At 38.7% G+C, this 20,359-nt stretch overlaps 1 protein-coding gene across 17 annotated transcripts in view; it reads right to left on the bottom strand.

Annotated features, from left to right (window-relative positions):
* LRRFIP1 (LRR binding FLII interacting protein 1) overlaps nt 1-20,359 on the bottom strand; it is a 167,377-nt gene that overhangs the window by 38,028 nt on the left and 108,990 nt on the right. For 9 of the 17 annotated variants that reach the window (XM_067548686.1, XM_067548688.1, XM_067548691.1 and 6 more), the window contains exons 9-12: nt 18,723-18,803; nt 17,406-17,450; nt 16,234-16,299; nt 11,078-11,155 (exon numbers count right to left, since the gene is read on the bottom strand). The exons of 4 other annotated variants lie outside the window; for them this stretch is intronic. In XM_067548686.1, coding sequence (XP_067404787.1) covers nt 11,078-11,155; nt 16,234-16,299; nt 17,406-17,450; nt 18,723-18,803 — 270 coding nt within the window. The remainder of the gene's footprint in view (nt 1-11,077; nt 11,156-16,233; nt 16,300-17,405; nt 17,451-18,722; nt 18,804-20,359) is intronic. 4 more of the 17 variants (XM_067548687.1, XM_067548677.1, XM_067548690.1 and 1 more) reach the window with 2 other exon arrangements.

The raw sequence follows: 20,359 nt of genomic DNA, 5'->3' as shown, positions 1-20,359 counted from the left end.
GTACCCACAGGAGTGAGATTTCAGCTAAAATCACCAACCCCACTGGAAAATGATGCCATGATGGGAACTTGACCCCACAGTCCCAGTCACCCCTGCACAACTCGTTTCTGCCACACCATGCAATACCAAAACTTCCCAAAAGACTGTGCACTGAACAGTGGCAAGTTGTATCCTGGGATACCTACCCATGGTGCACTGCATTCCTGGTGAGTGCTTCCAGTGCTGACACAAGGAGCCAAGTACACATGCGCACAGGCGATATACTAACTGGGGCAGCTTTTATGCTGATGTAACTTGAACTGGCAAAAGTTTCCAGTGATCCAGAAGATAGAATTCTTTGTCTCCTTAGTTAATTAACAACAGATATCAGCATGGTAGAAGACCCTTAATATTTGAACCAAGCGGAAACTAAACAGTGAAAGTTCAGGAAGGAAAGTTTATTTTCCTTTGAAGTTACACAAAGTTCTTGCCAAACAATGTCAAACTTCCAAGTTATTGTGCAACAAGTGCCATCACACAAGCAAACAGATGGAGAACAACCTAATTGCTTCCAAACTACCCACCATACTTTTTGTTGTAAAATAAAACATGTTATAGAAAAAAAAAGAATACGGTACTTGCCAAGAAAGTAACAAATAGAAAAAAAGTATAAGAAAAATGTAAAAGCTTTTTATTTGTAGGACTATACTGAAATAAATCAAAATCTACATAACGTTTTAATAGTGGATATTACTCATCTCTACTAAGAGACCACCACCTGAATGGCCGTCATTTAAGAGGGGTTATGCAAGACAGAAGGGGAAAGAAAACATATGTCGAATAGTTTTCAGAAAAATTCCAATGTGCAGCACTGTAATTTGGCAAGGGGTACAAGCTGTTCTTTGCAAAATAAGCACGTTACAAAGGGATCAGAGTTCAGCCTCTTCTGAAGGTTATTTTTCAGAATAAAACAGAGCCATGTTACAAAAGTGTCAGCACTATCAGAGGGCTTAATGCAGCTGGAAGCCAAGCAGGAGCAGAATAATTCTGCAAGTCCATATATGGAAGTATTGCCTATTTTTCACAAACAGGAACAAACTACTGCAGTTTTAATACATTTGAAACGTATTTTCCTAGTCTTTTCACTTAACTTACAAATATTTTATATTAACCCCTCTAATGCCTTGCCTCTATATGTACCCAGCATCAACATTATGCATTATACTTTACACGCTTCAGATGAAAGATATTTTACAAGCATTTACTGAATAGACCTCAATACTCCCGTGAAGTAGGTTCATATTATCCCCAGTCTGTGAGCAAGTTAACAGAGGAACAAAGAAGTTAAGTGACTTCAAGGTCACACTAAATCTGTGGAAGAGTCAGGCCTTTAATCCAGAACTCTCAGACACCAGCCTCTTAGACTACATACACTTATAAATTTTGACAAAGCAGTTGCTAGAGGACCTTATGTTATATGGCATCAGATACTAAAAAAGACCACAACTCAAGTCAGTGTGTGAATGCATCACTGAGTTGCTCCTCAGTGACGCATGCTTAGATCATTTTCCCCATAAAGAGCAAGGCCTTTTCTGTTTGTTGTGATCTCAGATTTCATTCAGGTCACATTTTCTGTTCTAAAACTAGTAGAGTATTTCAAGATCATTTAGGTTCTTAGTGAACAAACACACACACCATTGATACAACAATTTCAGAGTACTGTTGACCTTTTCTGCTCTATAAATCCAGCACCAGAGGGCAGCCTCAAACTCAGAATCAAGAAAGGATGAAGCAGCATTGCCTGGGAGATGGATACTAGCTAATACTGAATGAGAGATAGCAGGGCATTATAAACCTAACATTACACTGGGAAAAGAAAAAAAACTTTACTGCAATAATCAGAATGTACTGTTCCTTACTACCTCACTGGGAAAGAGTGACTGATGTAATCAAACTCATTAAAGTACAATCTAAAAGAGGTACGTTCTATGGGCACACACAGAACCACCTTAAGGCCTTCTGTGTATTTCAATAATAGTCAGTCTACCTTGCTATAGGAATCAGCACAGTGCTTTTAAAGGTTATAGTGAGAAACCTCTGAACTTTGTCAGGTCAGGACTAGGAGTTTTTCAGGGGTTTTTTGTAACTAACCTAGATGAGGAATTACTGTTACATTAATCATTCTTACTTAAACAAACCTATCAACAATTTCTGGAATGCAAGTCAGCACTGCAGCAGATCTCCACTCCAGACAAGCTGAAGCACAAACATATCTGCCACCCTTCACTGGCTATCACTGTCAGCTTTGGTATGCCAGTAAAACTTTAAAATTGAAAGGGAAGACTGGATTCAACGAAAGCTATGAGAATTGAGGGCAAAGTCTCAAACAGCTAACAATTTTGCTTAGAGTTAAGTTAATCTGTTATCGCTCATACTCTGTTCCTAAGTAGAGATGTAACCCCCTATAACATAAGGAGTTAGTTGCAGCTCTGCCAAAGAATTACTATGCTGGTTTGTTACAAGTAGGCCTGTGCATTCTCCTAACCACACTTGCATTCTCAAACATATGGCTTATAGTGAAAATATTGTGATGCCAATCATCTAATACAGCACCCCCGCTTCCCCAGGCTACAAAAAAACTGGCTCCTGTTCCCACCTTCTGAGTGTCTCCAAGAAATGGGAAAAGGAACATAGCACAGGTTACCTGTTGTGTCTGGCTAGCAAAATATGCCTTTGCACTCCAAGCATGTTGTCCTCTTTTTAGTTCTGTTTGAGAAATCCTGACACAGATTCAGAGAATAATGTAATTGGTTCCAAAGACATACCTTCAAACTACTAGCTCTTCTTAGTGATTACAAAGATTGAATATCTTTAAATTTCCAAACGTTAATAGCATACAGTGTCTCTCCCCCATTCCAAAATCTCAGCATTTGAAAACTAATCCACATTAACAGAATTACCTCCAATTTTCTCTCAATTATTGAAGATTTATGGAGAGCGACATTGGCCAGCATTATCCTGAAGATCCATATTTATACAGAAAACTACACATCTGAATGCTATACTGGCATGTAGCTACTGTACATACACACAGACACGTGGAGTGGGCAATAAAGAGGCAGTCACATGATGGAAGTGGTTAACTGAGTACCAGATCAACCAGCAAATTTGACAAAGTACCATAATCTTACCACTTCAGTTTAACAACTGCACACTCATGCAAATATAGAAAGTAATTATAATTTTATGTATATCATTTTAATAATGTTACCAAGTACATTCCTAACACCTGCATGCATATTAAAAACTTCATGGCAGTAAGACGTGGGAATGCAGATTTGCAAAATCCTGTAGTTGTCTGGAGGTGCAGCTACTGTAGTTTTTTGCACAAAGGAGCTGAAGTCAGTGTTGGACGGAGAAACAGCGTAATGAGAAAAAGTTATAGGTTTGAGTGACACTTCCAACCTTTAATTTGATACAGCCATCTTTCAAAGGCACTCCATGTCTTCAAAACATAAATTATGAAAACTTAGTACCATTTAGTTGTGTTTTGTTTCTCTCATAGCACAATTAGCAAGGGTAGGAAATAGGTAATGTTGTGTCCTGATCCATATGGGTGGAAACCTATGTTGCCAACTCATTTTTTCTCACAATACTTGGATGTCTCCTTAAGTATTAAGTACCTTGGTATCCCTATTAATTCTAATTTTCCCTATTTTTTTCTTGAGGGTTGATATGCAGTGCTATTTCAATAGCACTTAAAGTTGTTATTGATATGCAATATATGAATGGTAAAAACTCCAAATTTCCTTCAGAATCATTACATACTATTATGCCATTAAGTACTTGTTTAAAAATGCCAATTTATTCACAGGTTAATGGCTGCAATAAGTTAGCTGTGAAAATACTCAATTTCAATTAAAAAAAGAAATACTCTGTCCTTTATGATGCAAGGTTTGTTTTAAAGCATTAGGAAATTACCTCCAAAGATCTGTTTTCAAAACAGAGATCCTTTTCTCAGTTACTCTTCAAGATAAAAGATCCTGAAAAAACTGGATTTTTCAGTAATACATTTTAAAACTAAAAATATTTTTATTTTTAATAGCACAATTTAAAAATAGACGTTATTGGGCTGAGATCATGCAAAGCTAGATTTAGTCCTAAGTGTTTCAGCCCGATACATGTCAGATGGTCACAGCCACCTGTGTTAAATACATAGTTATTTGCAGGAAAATTTTCTGTATAGTGTTTTGTACATACATGTTCTTTGTACAATGTTACCACACTTCATACCGGGACAGCTCTACTCCTGTTTGATTTTTGGTTCTCATAGGACTAGTTCGCTTTTCAAACTCCTGAAGAATAACACTACTTAATGAAAGTCTTTCAAAGTCAGGTTTACAGGTTAATAAGTAAACCCGATGACAAGCTGACAACAAGTAGAGTACTTTTACAGAAAAATACCATATCATAGTTACATCAACTGCTTTCTATGAACTTTATTACGTGGAACTTCTTTGGGATGGGATCTTAAACATTAAAGTCCTGTGTAGACATTAAGCTCCACTGATCCCTTCTGTAAAATAAAGCAGTGCACATGATCTTCACAAGTTTACTTTCTAGGCCCTGTAGTGTCTGTGACGCTGTCTGGATTAGGGGGATCAATTATGATATTATTGAACATCAATATTTCAAAATTACATTGTTCATACAAGATATGCCATATCTGGTACCGTTAGAAAGGTTATGATTGGCTAAATATAATAATATTGTTTATGTGCATGTCACATCTGTGTATCTGAAGTTACAGATATGACTGTCCATCTGAATTTCAAACGTGTTTGCTCCTAAAGTAATGGTTTGTATCCAGTCTAGCTAGTTTATGAATGAACAATGCCAGCTGATTGCCCATCAAAAAGGATACTTAACTTTCACAATGGGCCATAAAAGGTTCCCATCTCGTGAGCCTTCCTCTGGACACTACAGTCAGGTAACAAGTAATGGATGCTCCTCTGACTCAACAAAGCATGCAAGGACAGGTGACTTACTCATGTGACCCTGGACTCCAAGTTTCTGTAAATTTCCACAAGCAGCATGGCAAAGGGACATAAAAAGCAGCTGCACCACATTCATATTGTCTTCAGTCCCTACCTCTGGATCAACTCATCTGCAACTGAAGCTGTGAAACAAAGAACTGAGACCCATCCAGTATTGTATGCACACCAGCGGGACTATAGAAGCCTGCAAACACCTCTCACCTTGTTTGTTTCTTTCCTTTTATAATAAACCCTTAGTTTTAGTTACTAAAAGATTGGCTGGCAGTGTGGTATTTTGGGAAAGACCAGAACTCATATTGATCTGGTAATGTGGCTGACCCTTTGAGGTCAGGAGAACTTTTTGATAAAGAGCAGAGAGTTATAATAATTTATCTCCTTACTACACCTATTGGCTCATTGGGAGCCAGAGACTGAAAGGCAGTAAAAAAGGTTGTGTATTTTGTGTTTTAGCTTCTTGATAACCACTGTGGGGAATCAGAAGCACTGTTTGCGGCTGGTTGAGAAGTTGAACATCAGTGTTACGCACCAGTGCTGGGAGAATCTGCTCTTCTTTTGCAGCCCGCCCTGACCGTGGTATTTTCAGGTGGTCTAACCCTAGCCACGGACAGGTCACAGTGTCATGTGCTATGCAGCGACTCCTTCACTCATACTCTGTTGCTTCTCAATAGTGTTCTATGTTTACTGTTGTTTCTAAATTGCTTTGGCATCCTTTTGGGATGTGTAAGAAATAAGAAGAATAAACTGTGTAAGAAATAAGAATGATCAATGTTCCTGAAGTCAAGCTGCTGCTACTACATTTTTGGGAGACCTTTGCTTTACTTAGTCTAGGGTACATACAGGATGTCAGCAGGTTAATCTAGGGTACATGAAGGATGTCAGAAGGCCATATAAAACTCAAGCTTGCTTTGAAATATTCTTAGATTGCATATTTAAGAACAGCAGATTGAGTGGCATTGTGGGTTTATGCACCAACCATCTTCTCACTGACACTTCAGATTTGGCTCATTTATTGTGCAGTATATTGACTCACATGACTTGATTATGCTTAAACTTGTTCACACTATCCAACCTGAAGTCTGCTGCTTATGTTGAATTCCACTTCATTTTCTGCACCTCTGAACTAACTCAAATTCCTCCCAATTTATAAGGACTTGCAAAGGGATTTGTCTCCTTCTCCTGGATGGAGGAAGCCCCTGAAGTTTTGAGTTCAGACATCTATGGATGCAAAATGGGACTGCTTCATTATACCCCTCACTTGCTTTCTTCTCTCTCTTTTTCTATCTAGCGGGGTTGGGTCACCATATCAGTCTTTTCCAGGCTTGCTGGTCCAATGATTGCATTATACCCACTCCATCCTACCATACACAGTCTATCCACCATTTTCTTGGCCATCCTCCTGTTCTCCACCCATGTACTCTAATCTCAAGTACCTCCCTAACAAGATTCCTTTTATCCATCCTTCATACACACCCATACCATCTCAGCCTCTTCTCTTGCAGCTTCTTTTTGATACTACAAGACCTTGGTTTCACTCCTGATGACATCATTCCACATGTATGAATGTCACCCCACTTGCTACTCAAACACCTCATTTCAATGGCTTCAATCCTTCTCAAGTGTCTTTTTAATCACCAATATCTCTGATCCATACAGAAAAGCTAGTTTTAGCAATGGTTTTGAATAGGTGTCCCTTAAGTAATCTGGGCATTCATTTATCTTAAATCACTCCATTTATCTTGTGCCAGACTTCCCTTGTGCTCATCAGCCTTGCTTGCAGGTCTCCTGATTTCTCCATTTGCTGCTAACCAGCCCACAGGGTACATAGCTGCAGAAATCTGATTTAGACACTGGGCCTCAAGCTTGATAGCCTGTCTTGGTTCTGCACAAATCACCCACATGACTTCAATCTTTTCTTTACTCATTTTGAGGCCAGAGTTTGTTAGTACGCTGTTCTAGGCATCAAATGCCTGGCCCAAAACTTCCTTCCATTAGCAGATATTATCTGCACAGATCAACTTTGTACCACCTTCCATATGGATTGGCATATTTATGAAGTCCATCAGTTATGAATGGTAATGGACTAAGTGCTGATCGCTGGTGGAGCCCAACCTTCACCTTGAAACCCTCCATTACACTGAAGGGTGTCCGCACTTTTGTCATGGAACTATCATACAAACCTACCACCATTTGGATAATGTCCTCTGGTACCAGGCAGAATTGTAATAGATGCACCAGCTATTGAGTGATGAATATACTATCTGTCATCCCTTTTCTTTTTTTAAAACTGAATTGCTCCTTTCCTAAAATGGGCTCCACTGTTGCACAAATGCAACGATTCTCTCTAACATCATCACGTAGTGGGACAGCAATGTAATTCCTTGTTACTTTGAATGTGTATGTCACCATTTTGTTTGTATGCTGGTACCAGTAAGGACTTTTTCTATTCTCTTAGGAGTTTTTTCTCTGTCCAAACTGCATGCAGGACTCACCTGAGCCAACAAACACCAAACTCTCTCAAGGCTTTGATAATTTCCTCCATGACTTTGTCTGGCCCTGCTGCTTTTCCAGGTGCCATCTTCAGCAGTGCAGCCTTGACTCCTGCCTCTGACAGGTCAGAGACATCGGAGATTATTGGTTCCCACAACAGCAGTGTAGTATATAATGTAGACCCTCATTAAGTTGCCCCCTCAGTATTCTTGCCATCGGGAGTGTGTGCGCGTCTCTGTCTCTCTCTCTATCCATCGATTCATAGGCTTCCAAATGGGGGGCATATTCACTGGTGACCTTGACAGTAACTAATTGGTAGCAGAATGTTTTATTTTCAAAAAGAATAATCAAAGTTAATGAGCCCCAAACTTATCCTGGTACCTCTTGTTTCTTTTTGTAAAATATCCAGATACGTATTTTCTAAAATTATTCCCTACAGGAAGGCCTAAAACAACATTCAAATTTCAGCTCCTCAGCTAAGTGATGCATAAATTCATTGTGGAGTTTATTATGACTGGGGATGCCTACTAAAAGTGGGTGTTTATTCAGGTCATTCTCCCACTCCTCCTAAAAGCCCATATCTTCAGTCCCTGAGGGGAAGTGCTGCAGCATGTACCTGGCATATAATAACGATTGACTAAGGGAATTAGCACAGTTATGGCGGTGTTAAACTTTACTAAAAGTGAAGTCAAAACAACGAGAGTTCTGTGGCACTTTAAAGACTAATGAATTTAATTTTTGTAGGCATAAGTTATTCTTTCTATTCATTCTACCTCTGCATCTGATGAAGTGAGCTGAGTCTCACGAAAGCTTATCCCTACAAAAATTAAATTTGTTAGTCTTTAAAGTGCCACAGAACTCTTGATTTTTGCTGTATACAGACTAACATGGCTACCCCTCTGGAACTGTTCTAAAAGTGAAGTGATGCTTCATTAAAGCTGACTGAAATTCACCGGAACAATTCAAGTCTTACTCCACTATAAACTGAATTTTCTTATAATCTAGTTCACTATGCAGCATGCTGGTTACTTGCCAGGATTAGTATATCTCACTTACTCATTTCCCTGTCATTGTGGGGGCCTTAGGCATTGTGTAGAGGGATCCCTCGCATTCTCTGCCCGTAGATGATTTTTTGTTTGGTTGGGTTATTTTTAAGTGGTTGCAAGGAAGATGCTAAATTGATCTCTGGAAACTGAAGTTGTATCTTTATCCACAAAATGCATACAGCACTAGCCGTACAAGCTTGCTCAAAATGCTTTACCAACATGCCTCAAACCTAACCCTGTGGTGGCGTTTCTAGGAATGAAAGGGGTTATTACGCTGTTCAATGCCTAGCCATTCTACTAACACCACCACCAAGTCCCAACTATAGCAATAGCATTTGCAACATAGTCAGCTGTTCGGCAGGAATTGGATTCAAATCATCAACTCATCTCATTTAAACCAGAACACAGCTATCAGATGTTAAACTCTGGTCACTACAACATGGGTTAGATTCAAACTGATGAATGCGAGGTGAAAAGCTCTATCTAATTGTACATTCTATGATGCAGTTTCCTTGATCTTGTGTGGATTATCAGGTTAAAAAAGGATTTCTAAAAATGTAGTTTTACATCTTATCTAACAGTTCAAGGGATGGCTTATTAAGCTATATCCTCATTCTTTAAGAACAGCTACATGCTCGTAACTGATATCTCTTTAATGAGTGGGTTTATGCATTTTTTAAGTAAGTACTGTAGAGTGAAAACATATAATTCTCTTCCTTCTCAATAATTAAAAACAGAATTTATAAACAGCCCGATCAAGAGGCAATGGGAAAGCACAGGATACCCACAGTAAGCATATATCAACCATTTTCCAAATGGAGATAAAAGAGGAATAATGAGCAGGGAGAATGTAGGGCATGACTACAGTGCACATCAAGGGAAAGGGAAACCCACACCAACCTAGCCACTCCAAATTCACAGCCCATATATTGCTAACAACTCTCAGTCTTTCAGTAAATGTCAGTTTTTTACTATACAAAGACACCTGTCTTATATTTTGTACTAACTACTTCATGAATACAGAGGGTTTTATGGCATGGTCATTTTGTTGAGCATTTTTTTGGCATTGGATAATACAAATGACATGGCCACAAAAGGCACAAGTGAAATGTATTCAAAGGGTCCTGTCATTTTCTGAGAAAGCCTAAATAGCTCTCTTTAAATTCCACATTCTAGACATGTTTAATAGGTAGCCTGCTCCTAAGAAACATGCAATTCTTCAGTTAGTTAAGGAGATAACATCGCTTAAAGGAGATGTTTTTTCTGGCCTACAAGTTGTCTGAAATTCTGAAATAATTAAATGCCTCTTCGAGTAAGGTCCAAAGCCTCTGCAAAATCAATATATTTCTGTCTAGTGAAGTGACATTTACTGGCTGGACTGCTAATAAGAATTACGGAACCACCACGCTAGGTTCAAGGACAGTAATCCCAGCATCCTCTCTATTCCAAGCAAGTGAGAAGAAGTCAGTATGGTACAAAGGTATTGCTATTGTACAGTGCATTCCCTCCTCCCTCATCTTTAATAGCAGTCTTTGGGCTAATCTTTTGACTCTCAGGTGTCTGGTAATCTACAAAAAGGATTGGGCCGAAGATAGATTGGACAAGTTAGAAAAGTATGGTATTAAAAGATCTTGGGAGAAGAAAGCCAAATATTTGGAAAGAGGCAGAGAATAACACAGGGAAAGACAGATGTACAAGGCGGTATGAGAGAAAAGGAAGAAAGGAAAAAAACCATGAGCAGGTCAGGAAAAAGACTAAAAGATGCACAAAAGGGAGGGAAGTTATATTTAAGGTAATTAACAGATGTTTGATTAATTTACAAAAGTACACTATTTATTTATTCCTTTAAACTGCAGGGCTGTGGCAACAGCCAGGTATTTATTACCCTGCTAGTGAAGGCAAGGTAAATTTTGAGCCAACCCCAATATCTTGGTTAACCAACAAGTATCATTACCATTGATGACACACTTCTTGCACAGACTCCAAGTCTAGTAATCTCTACCAAGCTCAGGCTTTTGTAGTTTTGAGTTCTATGTTACCTGGAGCTTCTCCTGCTAAGAGGTCTGTCAGAATTTATTGTGCCCCTCAGACTCCAAAGAAAACCTTAAAACTGCAAGATGTGAAGATGGAACCTGCTCGGCACAGATTCTCATTGTACAATTTTCAGGATATTGGGAAAGGAATGTGTGGATGGCTAACCGATGGAAGAACACACACCTTACATTGGGTATGCTTGTGTCTGGGGATACTTTTCCAAAACTTCATATTTATTTGGTTAGAGAATTTAGCTAAGGTTCACCCTGTTTCTTTGTATTTTCTGATCCTGCTCATTGATCCTTAGTTATGATCAATATTGTATGATGGTTTAATTAAACCTGCAATTGCCTAATTGTCTGACACCACGCAGTGGCACAGCACACTTTCTGCACAAGTATAAAGAAGCCTGGGGAAACACAGGAATGAAGCAGTTTTAAAGGAGGAAGAGAAAAAGAGAAGATATGTGCTCACCACTGGACTTGCCCGAGCAGAGCTGGCTCTAGAAGATGCCCGAGATCCGGAGCCGAGGTAGCAGCTGTACTCCGAAGGCTGCCCGCATATACCCGAAGAACACAGTAAGCAGAGATAAAAACAAGATTAGCGTTGGAGCAATCCGAGCAATAGAAGTCAGAATACTACCATTTCAAGTTAGTTAAAGGCTTACATGCAGCTGTGAAAGAAAAAAAAGAGGAGGTTGAAGTTGAAGAGCAGACACCTACTTTAGACAAAAGGTCAGCATAAGCAACTGGTACAGTAAATGGACTGAGTGAAGAGGTTTTAGTTTAACTCTTTTACACCATGTGGAGCAGTGAGATGTTTTACGTCTTAAATTTTCAAATAAAATGTTAATAAGTACAATCAGACATTCTTTCCTTTTCTGTATTTACGGAGTGATTCCATCTCCTCTCTTCATTGTATCTTACCTCCTAGCTCTGTTCAGCCCTGTTATGCTTTGGGGGTTCACGCAGGCCAGTAAGGGATTCTGTCACCACCTACCCTGTAATCTCAGGTGCCTTGTGCTGTGTAGCTTTGGCTGAGAGCCCTGACACCAGTAGCCAGCCCACAGTACAATGGTCTCACACTGAGCTCCCACCAGTCCACTTACTCCTTGTAAGGTGACCCCAATAATCCTTCTGGACCCAAGTCTCCCCAAAACCATCTCCCCGGCAGTGGCCCAAAGCAAGAAACCTCAATGGTTGATATATGTGTCTTCTTGATTGGTTGCAGATAGTATGGTAAGAACTGTACTGTACCTCCCATAAAAACTGAGAGCATCACCCCTGCAGCCTCCATCTCCTGCTGAAGTAGGTATTCTAGTCTTTCCTAAGAGCAATATATAATTGAAAATGTAGCTGACAGCTTTAAGCCAAAAAGTCAGTCTTTATTGTGTTATTCACCACATTGATAGGTTGGAATCTAGTGAAACTAGAGAATGCAATAGTATAAAATAAGGAAGACTTTTACCCATTAGAAAATCAGAACTGAAATATCTTTTGGATTTGAATTTCTGAATTATTTTTTCCCCACGTTTGACACATACTTCCTTAGCAGCAATCACAGACACCCTATTGTACTGAATAGTATTTTTGCACACATGAATTACCAGGTGTATATAAAGAAGATTTCAGCATATTCAGAACAAACTTGATCCAAAAAAAATCAAGTGCTCTTTGTACTTGTTTTCTGCGACTTTTTTTTTTTTTTCCACTCCTGCCTCCAAGACAATTGTGGATGTAATTTTGATTGTTAAAATAAGCAGGAACTAAAATACACAGAGCTTGTCCTGTTATTTTGTCCTTCAATGATCAAATAGTCTTATGACTCACTGCATTTTCAAGTGCTGTTGGAGACAACATGGAGACTTTTTGTTGACTGACTTTTCAATGAATTCCTATAATCAAAGATGCCATTGGAGATGCAGATGTCTGAATAGTATTTAGTTATAAGCCGGTGTCAAGTAGTAATGGAAGCTTACATATCCTGGTTTTGGATGGCAATAAACCCTGGTGAGTGAGAGACAGTATGTGATTTTGAAGTGATATCGGTGGATTTATTTTGTAAACAAGACTATGTTTGGAACAAAGTGCTGACAATTTAAGTTTAAATTTGACCTTCTAAACAACTACTGGAATCTGCAGAAGAATGACCTTGATGCTAAATGTAGTTTCTTTCCTTTAAAATAATTTCTCAAAGCAGGCAATATTAAAATATAGCAAACTGAGTAACATGATTGGGCCAGGACAAAAGCTATCCCCAATGCCTCAGCTCCTGAGAGAACAGACAAGACTCAGTACCCTGAAAGTGAACAGGCCAGTCAAAGCTTGCCTACTTTGTTGTTTTACAGTGGGCAGCAATGCAATTTCTAACAGGTGATTGGGGGTGGGGGAGTTGTGTGTGGTTGGGTTTTTTTTTGTTTTGTTTTGTTTTGTTTTTTGCTTTAGTTTAGTTTTTTGGGTTTTTTTTTTTTCTTCCCCTTTCACACACAACATAATAGGAATTGAAGCGTATACAGAAAAAAAACTTTCAAGACTGGGGTGGAAATGGTCCTTTCTACAACAGAGCCATATGATTAACAATTGTGACTTCAAGACAGTATACTGGCAGCAGATAGCCAAAAAACTATGAAAAAAGGAGACAGGAGCACTCTAAAACCATGCTTTTCTTGATGCACTGCAGAATGTGACAAAGCCTCACGCACATTGACCATTGAACTTTGTCTCCGATGATAGTGAGTGCAATTTGGAAGACACTTGCATAATCTTTTGGATTACTGATTTTATTCTCAAAGCCACTTCAAGTTTTTAAAGAAAAGTCAGAGCAAACACTTAACTTTCTTAAGGGAGTGGAATCCTTATCAGATGAGTCGTGCACCATCACTGCTATTCAAAATTTACATTAACTTTAACAAAAAAAAGTAAGAAACTATTCTTGAAATACATTCTGGGGAAAATGTAACTGCTCGTATCAGTCTAATAGTGAACTATCATTGTCCTTATTTGTTTCTCAGCCACCTCATTTCCATTTGTTCCTTTCCCTGCTTTAGCATTTACGACCATGGATACAGCTGCTCTTTAAATTTAAGGATCATCAATAGCTTATCGGAAAGAAATTTGTAAAATGTCATTAGCAAAAGAAAAAAGTTGACTGCTCAGTTAAGTGGCCTTTGATCAGTAACTTAGGGTGAGCAAGAAAAGAAGAACTATGTACCGCCCTGTCCTACACATTCTCTCAGGTTATGGCTGCACTACAGAGCTTACAGCAGCACGGCTGCACTGCTGTAGCGCTGCTAGTGAAGTCACTCTAAGCCAACGGGGCTCTCCCATCAGCTGGATTACTCCAGCTCCCATGAGCAGCAGTAGTTGACATAGCGCTGTCCGCACCAAGTGACATAAATTATACAGACATAAGCTGTAGTGTAGACATAGCCTTAGTGTCTGTCTCGTGAGGAAGAGGACTCCAACATCCTTCAGAAAATTCTTCTTGACAACAATTGCCCAAATGTCTCTTTCAGATGTGAGCAAAGCTATAAACTTCACAGCCATGAGCATAACTGTTCTTTTTACAGCTCTGCAATGACGATAATCCACAAAGGCCTCATATTTCAATTATCTTGCGATTACAAAGCACTATACTATACTAGAACTGGAGAGTCTTCATTATTCACCAGTATGCAAAATCTGTGGCACAATAGAGGGGGGAAGAGAATAATATTGTGGACATTAGTGTCTTTGTACAACATCCTTAGGCTTGGCAGAATTTGATTTTTTTAAACTAATTTCTATGAATATCAATGTTTATTTTTAAGCATTACTTTTATTTGTATCTATTTAAATTTTCACAGTTGAGGGAAATTTAATTGTCTGACCCTCCCATAATGACAGTAGATATTGAGATAAAAAAGTTAAAGCTTTATAACCATTAAAAACACAAATTGCCAACATCACAGGTCAAAATATACAAAATAAACTATATTACTAAAGTTCTCAAGCAGCATTTTTCTTATCTGTAAATTTTGCTATCTGTAAATTTCAATTATCAATGAAAATATTTTTGCATCTGTTTGTGTGTGTTTGGTGAAATTGAATTTACTGACATTTATTGATAAAAAAAATCTATTCCTTCCAAACCTAAACATTCTCCATTCAAAGCACTATGCTCCATGTCTCAACAAGATGGTAAAATAGCTGTCAGATTCAGAACCCACAGTAAATTGAGTGTTTTGCCCAAATTTGGACTGCAGGATCTGATCCTTTGAGATGTTTGCCTAAATGACACACACCCCTCCACCCACCAAACATGACTGCACTGTCCAGATGGCAAATCTATTGAATTACAGACTGCCGGTGCAACCCAAACTGATTATCAATGGATGTTGCAACAGAGCTAAATGAAAAAAGGTAAGACATGTGAAGCAAATTAGTTGGAAGAACAAAGCAAATATTGATAAAATGTACAGTTTTACTAGTAAGTCATATTTGATTGCAACAGAATGTCACATGTACTAGTAGAGGATAAAGTGAGAATATCAGCTGAGTTAGATTACAGAGACAATTCCAATTTATTTTTCTAAGCTATGAACAGGATGACACTTCTAATGCATAAGGGAGCATTAGAATATCTATTTTTCATTAATTATTAGTGGAAAAAATAGTGCAAAAAGAAGGTTAAGACTTTCACAAGGGAAGCGCTGAACAATGAAGGTCTCTATTTACATTTTCAGAGCAGGCACAATGCAGTACAAGATTCCTCAGACTGCCCTACCAAAACAGCCCCAAACCTGACATGGAAACAGTGCCTCAGAAGAAAAGGGAGTTGTCTTTATGTCTACCTATTCAATCTTCAGCCTGTATTTTGCAAGCAATTGCCATTTAGGGTGTCAATAGTAATGCTGGTTTTTGTAACCTGTCCACTAGTTAATTAACTAAGCCCTACCCATGCCCAGGCTCATTTGAATAAGACAGTGAACAACCATTAAATGCTAATAAATGGTCATTTCTGACCAGATCTAAATGACTGGCAGTATCTCCCATAAATTATTCCTTGAGCAAGTATTACAGACGATCCTCTTAAATCTCCTGATGTACCATGTTACAAGAGAATGAACCCCCAAAACCATGACCAAGTAAGTCACAAGTCTGCACATACTGTAAGTGAAAACATGGTAGCATGGGGGTTCTGAATTTTTAAACTATTTGATGCCAGTTTATTTCAAAGCGAAATAGAGCCCCAGGGAAGAAGGGGGATCTTACATAAATGTGGTTTTCCAACTGATGTTTTGACTTTTAACAGCAAATAAATTAAAGGCAGAGCTACGATTCCTTTCACCAGAAAAGGGGAACACCTGAGACTGTGTCTTATTGACACTATTAGGTGACACCCTTACATAGAGTGTAGCATTACAAGTACAGGCAGGATTCTTAGTATTTGACTCCACTGAATCTACACAGAGGGAGCTTTGTAGAGGTGATGCTCCCAGTCTTGTTTACATAATTCTCCATCACCAGCTATCTGGCCAGTAATCTTATACTGCCCATGGATACAGACAAAATCATGCTCCAGTAAAACAGGTTATCATAGGACAAAACACTGAAGGCAGGCCCAGCAGAAAAATGCAGAAAACATCTTACAGCACGAGAACTAGAGGCACTATATCGACGATTCCCACTGTAAATGCTTTCATCATACAGAGACGCCTACAATTAAAAAACAGAGTCAGAACAAAAGTGGTAGACTTTGGTTTTCTTTCTAATCTGGAGCATTACAAGATAGCAAGGTGCAGCACAAACAAAGTGGGGGGTGCAGGTGAGAAGGGGGAAGAGAGAGAACAAAGGTGCAGAAATAACAGGGGCATTTCCTGTAAAACTCCATGAATGGCATGAAAATGAAGAATGAACACTCAAATTCTTAACTCCAGTGAGCTGTGAAACACTACAGAACACGTGCAGAATTAAAATGAGAGATCAGATAGTCAAACATCACACACTCATGCATTCTTAACTGTTTTTCAAACTATCAACTTTAACACTTAAAATTATCCGCTAGAAAGTGACAACATCAATTCTTATAATTTTAGTAGTACTAAACCAACTATTTCTGGGTTGGGACAGGAGAAGGAAAGAGAAAAGTGGATTCTTGGTAAATTTAATTGAAATAGAGATATAAGTAACTGAACTAATATGAAGCTGTTGGTGGGGAAGAACGTTCTAAACAGCAATCATCTGGTTCCATTTTAAAACACTAATGTCTGGCTGACTTATGTGGCTCAGAAAATGCAGGGTCAGGTTTCCTATCACCATTGTAAGGACTTGAGAATAAAGTTAGCCACATACTCAGTTTAACACAGGAGAGCAGTGGGAATGTATTCTGCAAGGAACATTACACTGTATATTTTGTTTTTAAACAAGGAAAATGTGTGCCACTTTTTATAGATCCAGTCAGGATTGATGTTGCCTCTTTCTAGACCATATTTCAGTGTCCTACTTCATACACCAAAATGAAGACAGAAATGTCTTACTCCAATTAGAAGTCTGCAGGAGTGTTATACAGATCCATAAGCAACTGCTGCAGAATTCCAATGGGAGTAAAATGTAGGACCAGCAAAACAGAGTTGACAGATGCACCATGGGCATATGTGCATTCCATTCAAATGGATCATACACTAAAATGACAATATGTACAATATAAATAAACTGGACCAACAAGATAGTCTTGACAAACTGCAAAGGCAAAAGACAACATGTGCATGGGTGAGTGCACAGCTTCTGCATTTGTGGTTAAAATGACAGAAAGCACAACAAACCCTGTAACTTCTGGCAGGCAGAGCATCACTGTACAGCAAGGAGGGCTGAGGAAGACAAGCAAAAGCCTTTTTATATAAAAATGGATAAAGCAAAATGTGTTCATATTGGGATTAATCATCCTGGTCAAAAGTATTCATGCCATTAAAATTCTTATGCTACAGTGCAGGAAAGCGCAGTGTACAGATATACAATATTACAGAAAGTATTAACCATCTGTGCTTAAAAACCTGCAAGTTCCAGTCCAAACAAAGATTCATTAAGTATAAAGTAGACACATGCACATTTCCCACAGGAAGGGAGGATACCAGAGTGTGCATAAGTAAAAAAATAACACATCCTCTCTTACTATCTCAGAGAGAGACCTTTATATATGGCATCCAGAAGGAGAGCGTATGACCATTCTGGTTTCAGTCAAAGCCAGCAATTCCAAAAGAGAAGGCATGTAGGTACAATACCCACAGATGCAGGAAAATTCATTAGGGTAGATTTTTTAAATACTACAGACAGTTTTGAACCATCTGTGACCAATTTTATTACTGAACAGAAGGAGAGGAAGAATCAAATTATTCAGAATCCGGGCTGAAAATTCTGCACACTTTACAAGACAGGTGCCATAAAATAAAAAACTGAGGTGCAGTCACAAAAGACATTACGGTTAGTAGCAAACATTCCCAGGAGGTGAGAGTTAAGTTCAGAGCGCATGTACAGCAAAACTACAAGGCACAATACAGTGCTGTATATAAATTAACAGCATCCTGACCCAGCCAGACATTGTACTTTGTCTCCATGCAAAGCGGACAATTCAACCTCCAAGAGGATTTAAAGGCCTTAAGCTTAGTAATTTTCTTGTACTAGTACAGGAATCAATTGCCTTATAAATTACACAGGGTGGGAGAGTTACAGCTTCATCTCACATATGCCAACAGGAAATAGACTGGCAAGGTGGGCAGAGGAGTGGTCTTAGTTAAGGTAAACTACTAATATTTAATGGGGATTTTGCAGCTTTGCCAGGACAAATTTATGACAAATGTCAAAAGCAAAATAAAACAATGGCAGGAAAAGGTGAGGCACAGATCAACATCATGGCCTGTCTTAAACAGCTTTCTGTTTCCCAGTCCAGACATAAATGGAAAAATGTACACAGAAAATTTGTAACAAAACACAAGAACCAGAGACTCCTGGCAACTACTCAGACAAAAGAGTCATTGCTTTGCTCCAAGGTCCTATCATTATTTGTGTGAATACAGGAGATTGTATTGTCCAGGTGAACTCAAAACAAAAGAATCAAGGCTAGGGGGAAACAGACAGTGACAGACCCGATTTCCATTCTGAGAAGAAGGTTGGGATTTGGAAGTAAAGCCACTGCTGTGAAGACCAAGGTCAGAGTAGTAGGAACCCTGTATCAACAGGGGGGAGAAAAAAAAAAAAAAGAAGAGAACTCTGCTTAACGTGAAGTAATTGCCAAATTCTGTATTATGTCCTTTAAATTAGGACAAAACATTAAGGCTTGCAAAGAGCAGAAATATAATTTGAACAAGAAATTAAGGAATCATAGTGAAAGACGCTACAAAAGCTGGGTTTAAGGAGAAAACATATACCCATGTTAAGGAAAATATCCTGAAAGGCACAGTATTGTGTGCTGTTTTTCCATTTGTAAAATGCAGACTAATTTGAAAGCTGTAAGTGAAAAGTCATTTCTACACACTTTGAATGCTCTGCACAGACACTAGCTGAAGAGTATTTAATCTTTTCCAGTGATGAACCTTCAGAAACCACAAAAGATTTTACCTCTAACCATGGTCCAATGAGAGTGGAGCTTTCTAATGAAGCTTTCAGTATGGGACTCAAAAAACAAGATAACAGGTCAATTTCTCAAATGCTCACGTGAATTAAGTACCTTAGTCCAGCTTGCAAAAGTGAATTGGGAGCCTAAGTCTCATCTTTAAAAGAGACTGAGGCCTGGTCTACATTAGAAAATTGAGTCAACTTAACTACATTGCTCAGGGATGTGAAAAGTCGACACCCGTGAGCGGTGCAATTAAACCAACTTAACCCCCAGAGCAGACCAGTCGATGGAAGAATTTTTCTATCGACCTAGCTACTGCCTCTCAGGGAGGTGGAGTACCTACAATAGGAGAACCCCTCCCATGGCATAGGTAGCATCTACACTGAAGCACTAGAGTGGTGTAGCTGTGCCGCTGTAGCATTTCAAGTATACACAAGACTTCAGGCACTTAAGTACTTATTTAGACATTTGAAAATTTGACCTCTCATGGAAAAAGACATATTACTGTCCTCCACTATATCCTCCAGCTTAATGCTTAAAACTCTGAAGCCTAGTTAAAAAAAATCTATGAATTCCGTTTATCATACTGGTAATTCCTCTGCACAATGTACGCAAAACAGCAGAGATACTCCTCATTTAGCTTTTATTAACAGATCACGTTTCAAATTTTTAGAAGAAATTTCAGTAACAAACCAGCTGCACTATTTTGTGCATCACTGATCAAAATCTGCTAGCAACAGTTTTTCCTAGACTTATTTTTCCATAGCTTCTGACTTGGGAGTCAGAGTGATATGAAATGAAATGAAGGAGAGGAAGGAGAGATAAGAGAATTAATTACATTTCTTTGGCTTGAAATTCTTATTAAGATGAAGGAGTGTTTTTATAGGACTTAAATTACTTCCTTTTTCTGGATTTAGGCTGATTATCAGCACCTCTGACCTTCCCTGGTGATCAGGAGAGACCCTGCCTGCTGCAGAGTGTAGGATACCAGACCAAGATAGGCTGCAACAAACCAGGTTTAACAAAGGGCCTGTTTCCACTGAGATAAACAAGAAATCTGGTAAAACGAGGAAGTAGAAACCTGCCCCCACTCCAACCCAAAGAGTTATTTGGAAGGCTGGATGCTCTACAAGATAAGAAAAAATATGGAGTGTAAAAAGACCACCT

The sequence above is a fragment of the Emydura macquarii genome, unplaced genomic scaffold (assembly GCF_026122565.2).
Source record: "Emydura macquarii macquarii isolate MOO-44397 ecotype Brisbane River unplaced genomic scaffold, CSIRO-AGI_Emac_v2 contig_1253, whole genome shotgun sequence".
In the NCBI taxonomy this organism is placed as follows: domain Eukaryota; kingdom Metazoa; phylum Chordata; order Testudines; family Chelidae; genus Emydura; species Emydura macquarii.
Note: the sequence above shows the minus strand (reverse complement) of the source record. Positions and strands in the feature narration are given on the sequence as shown.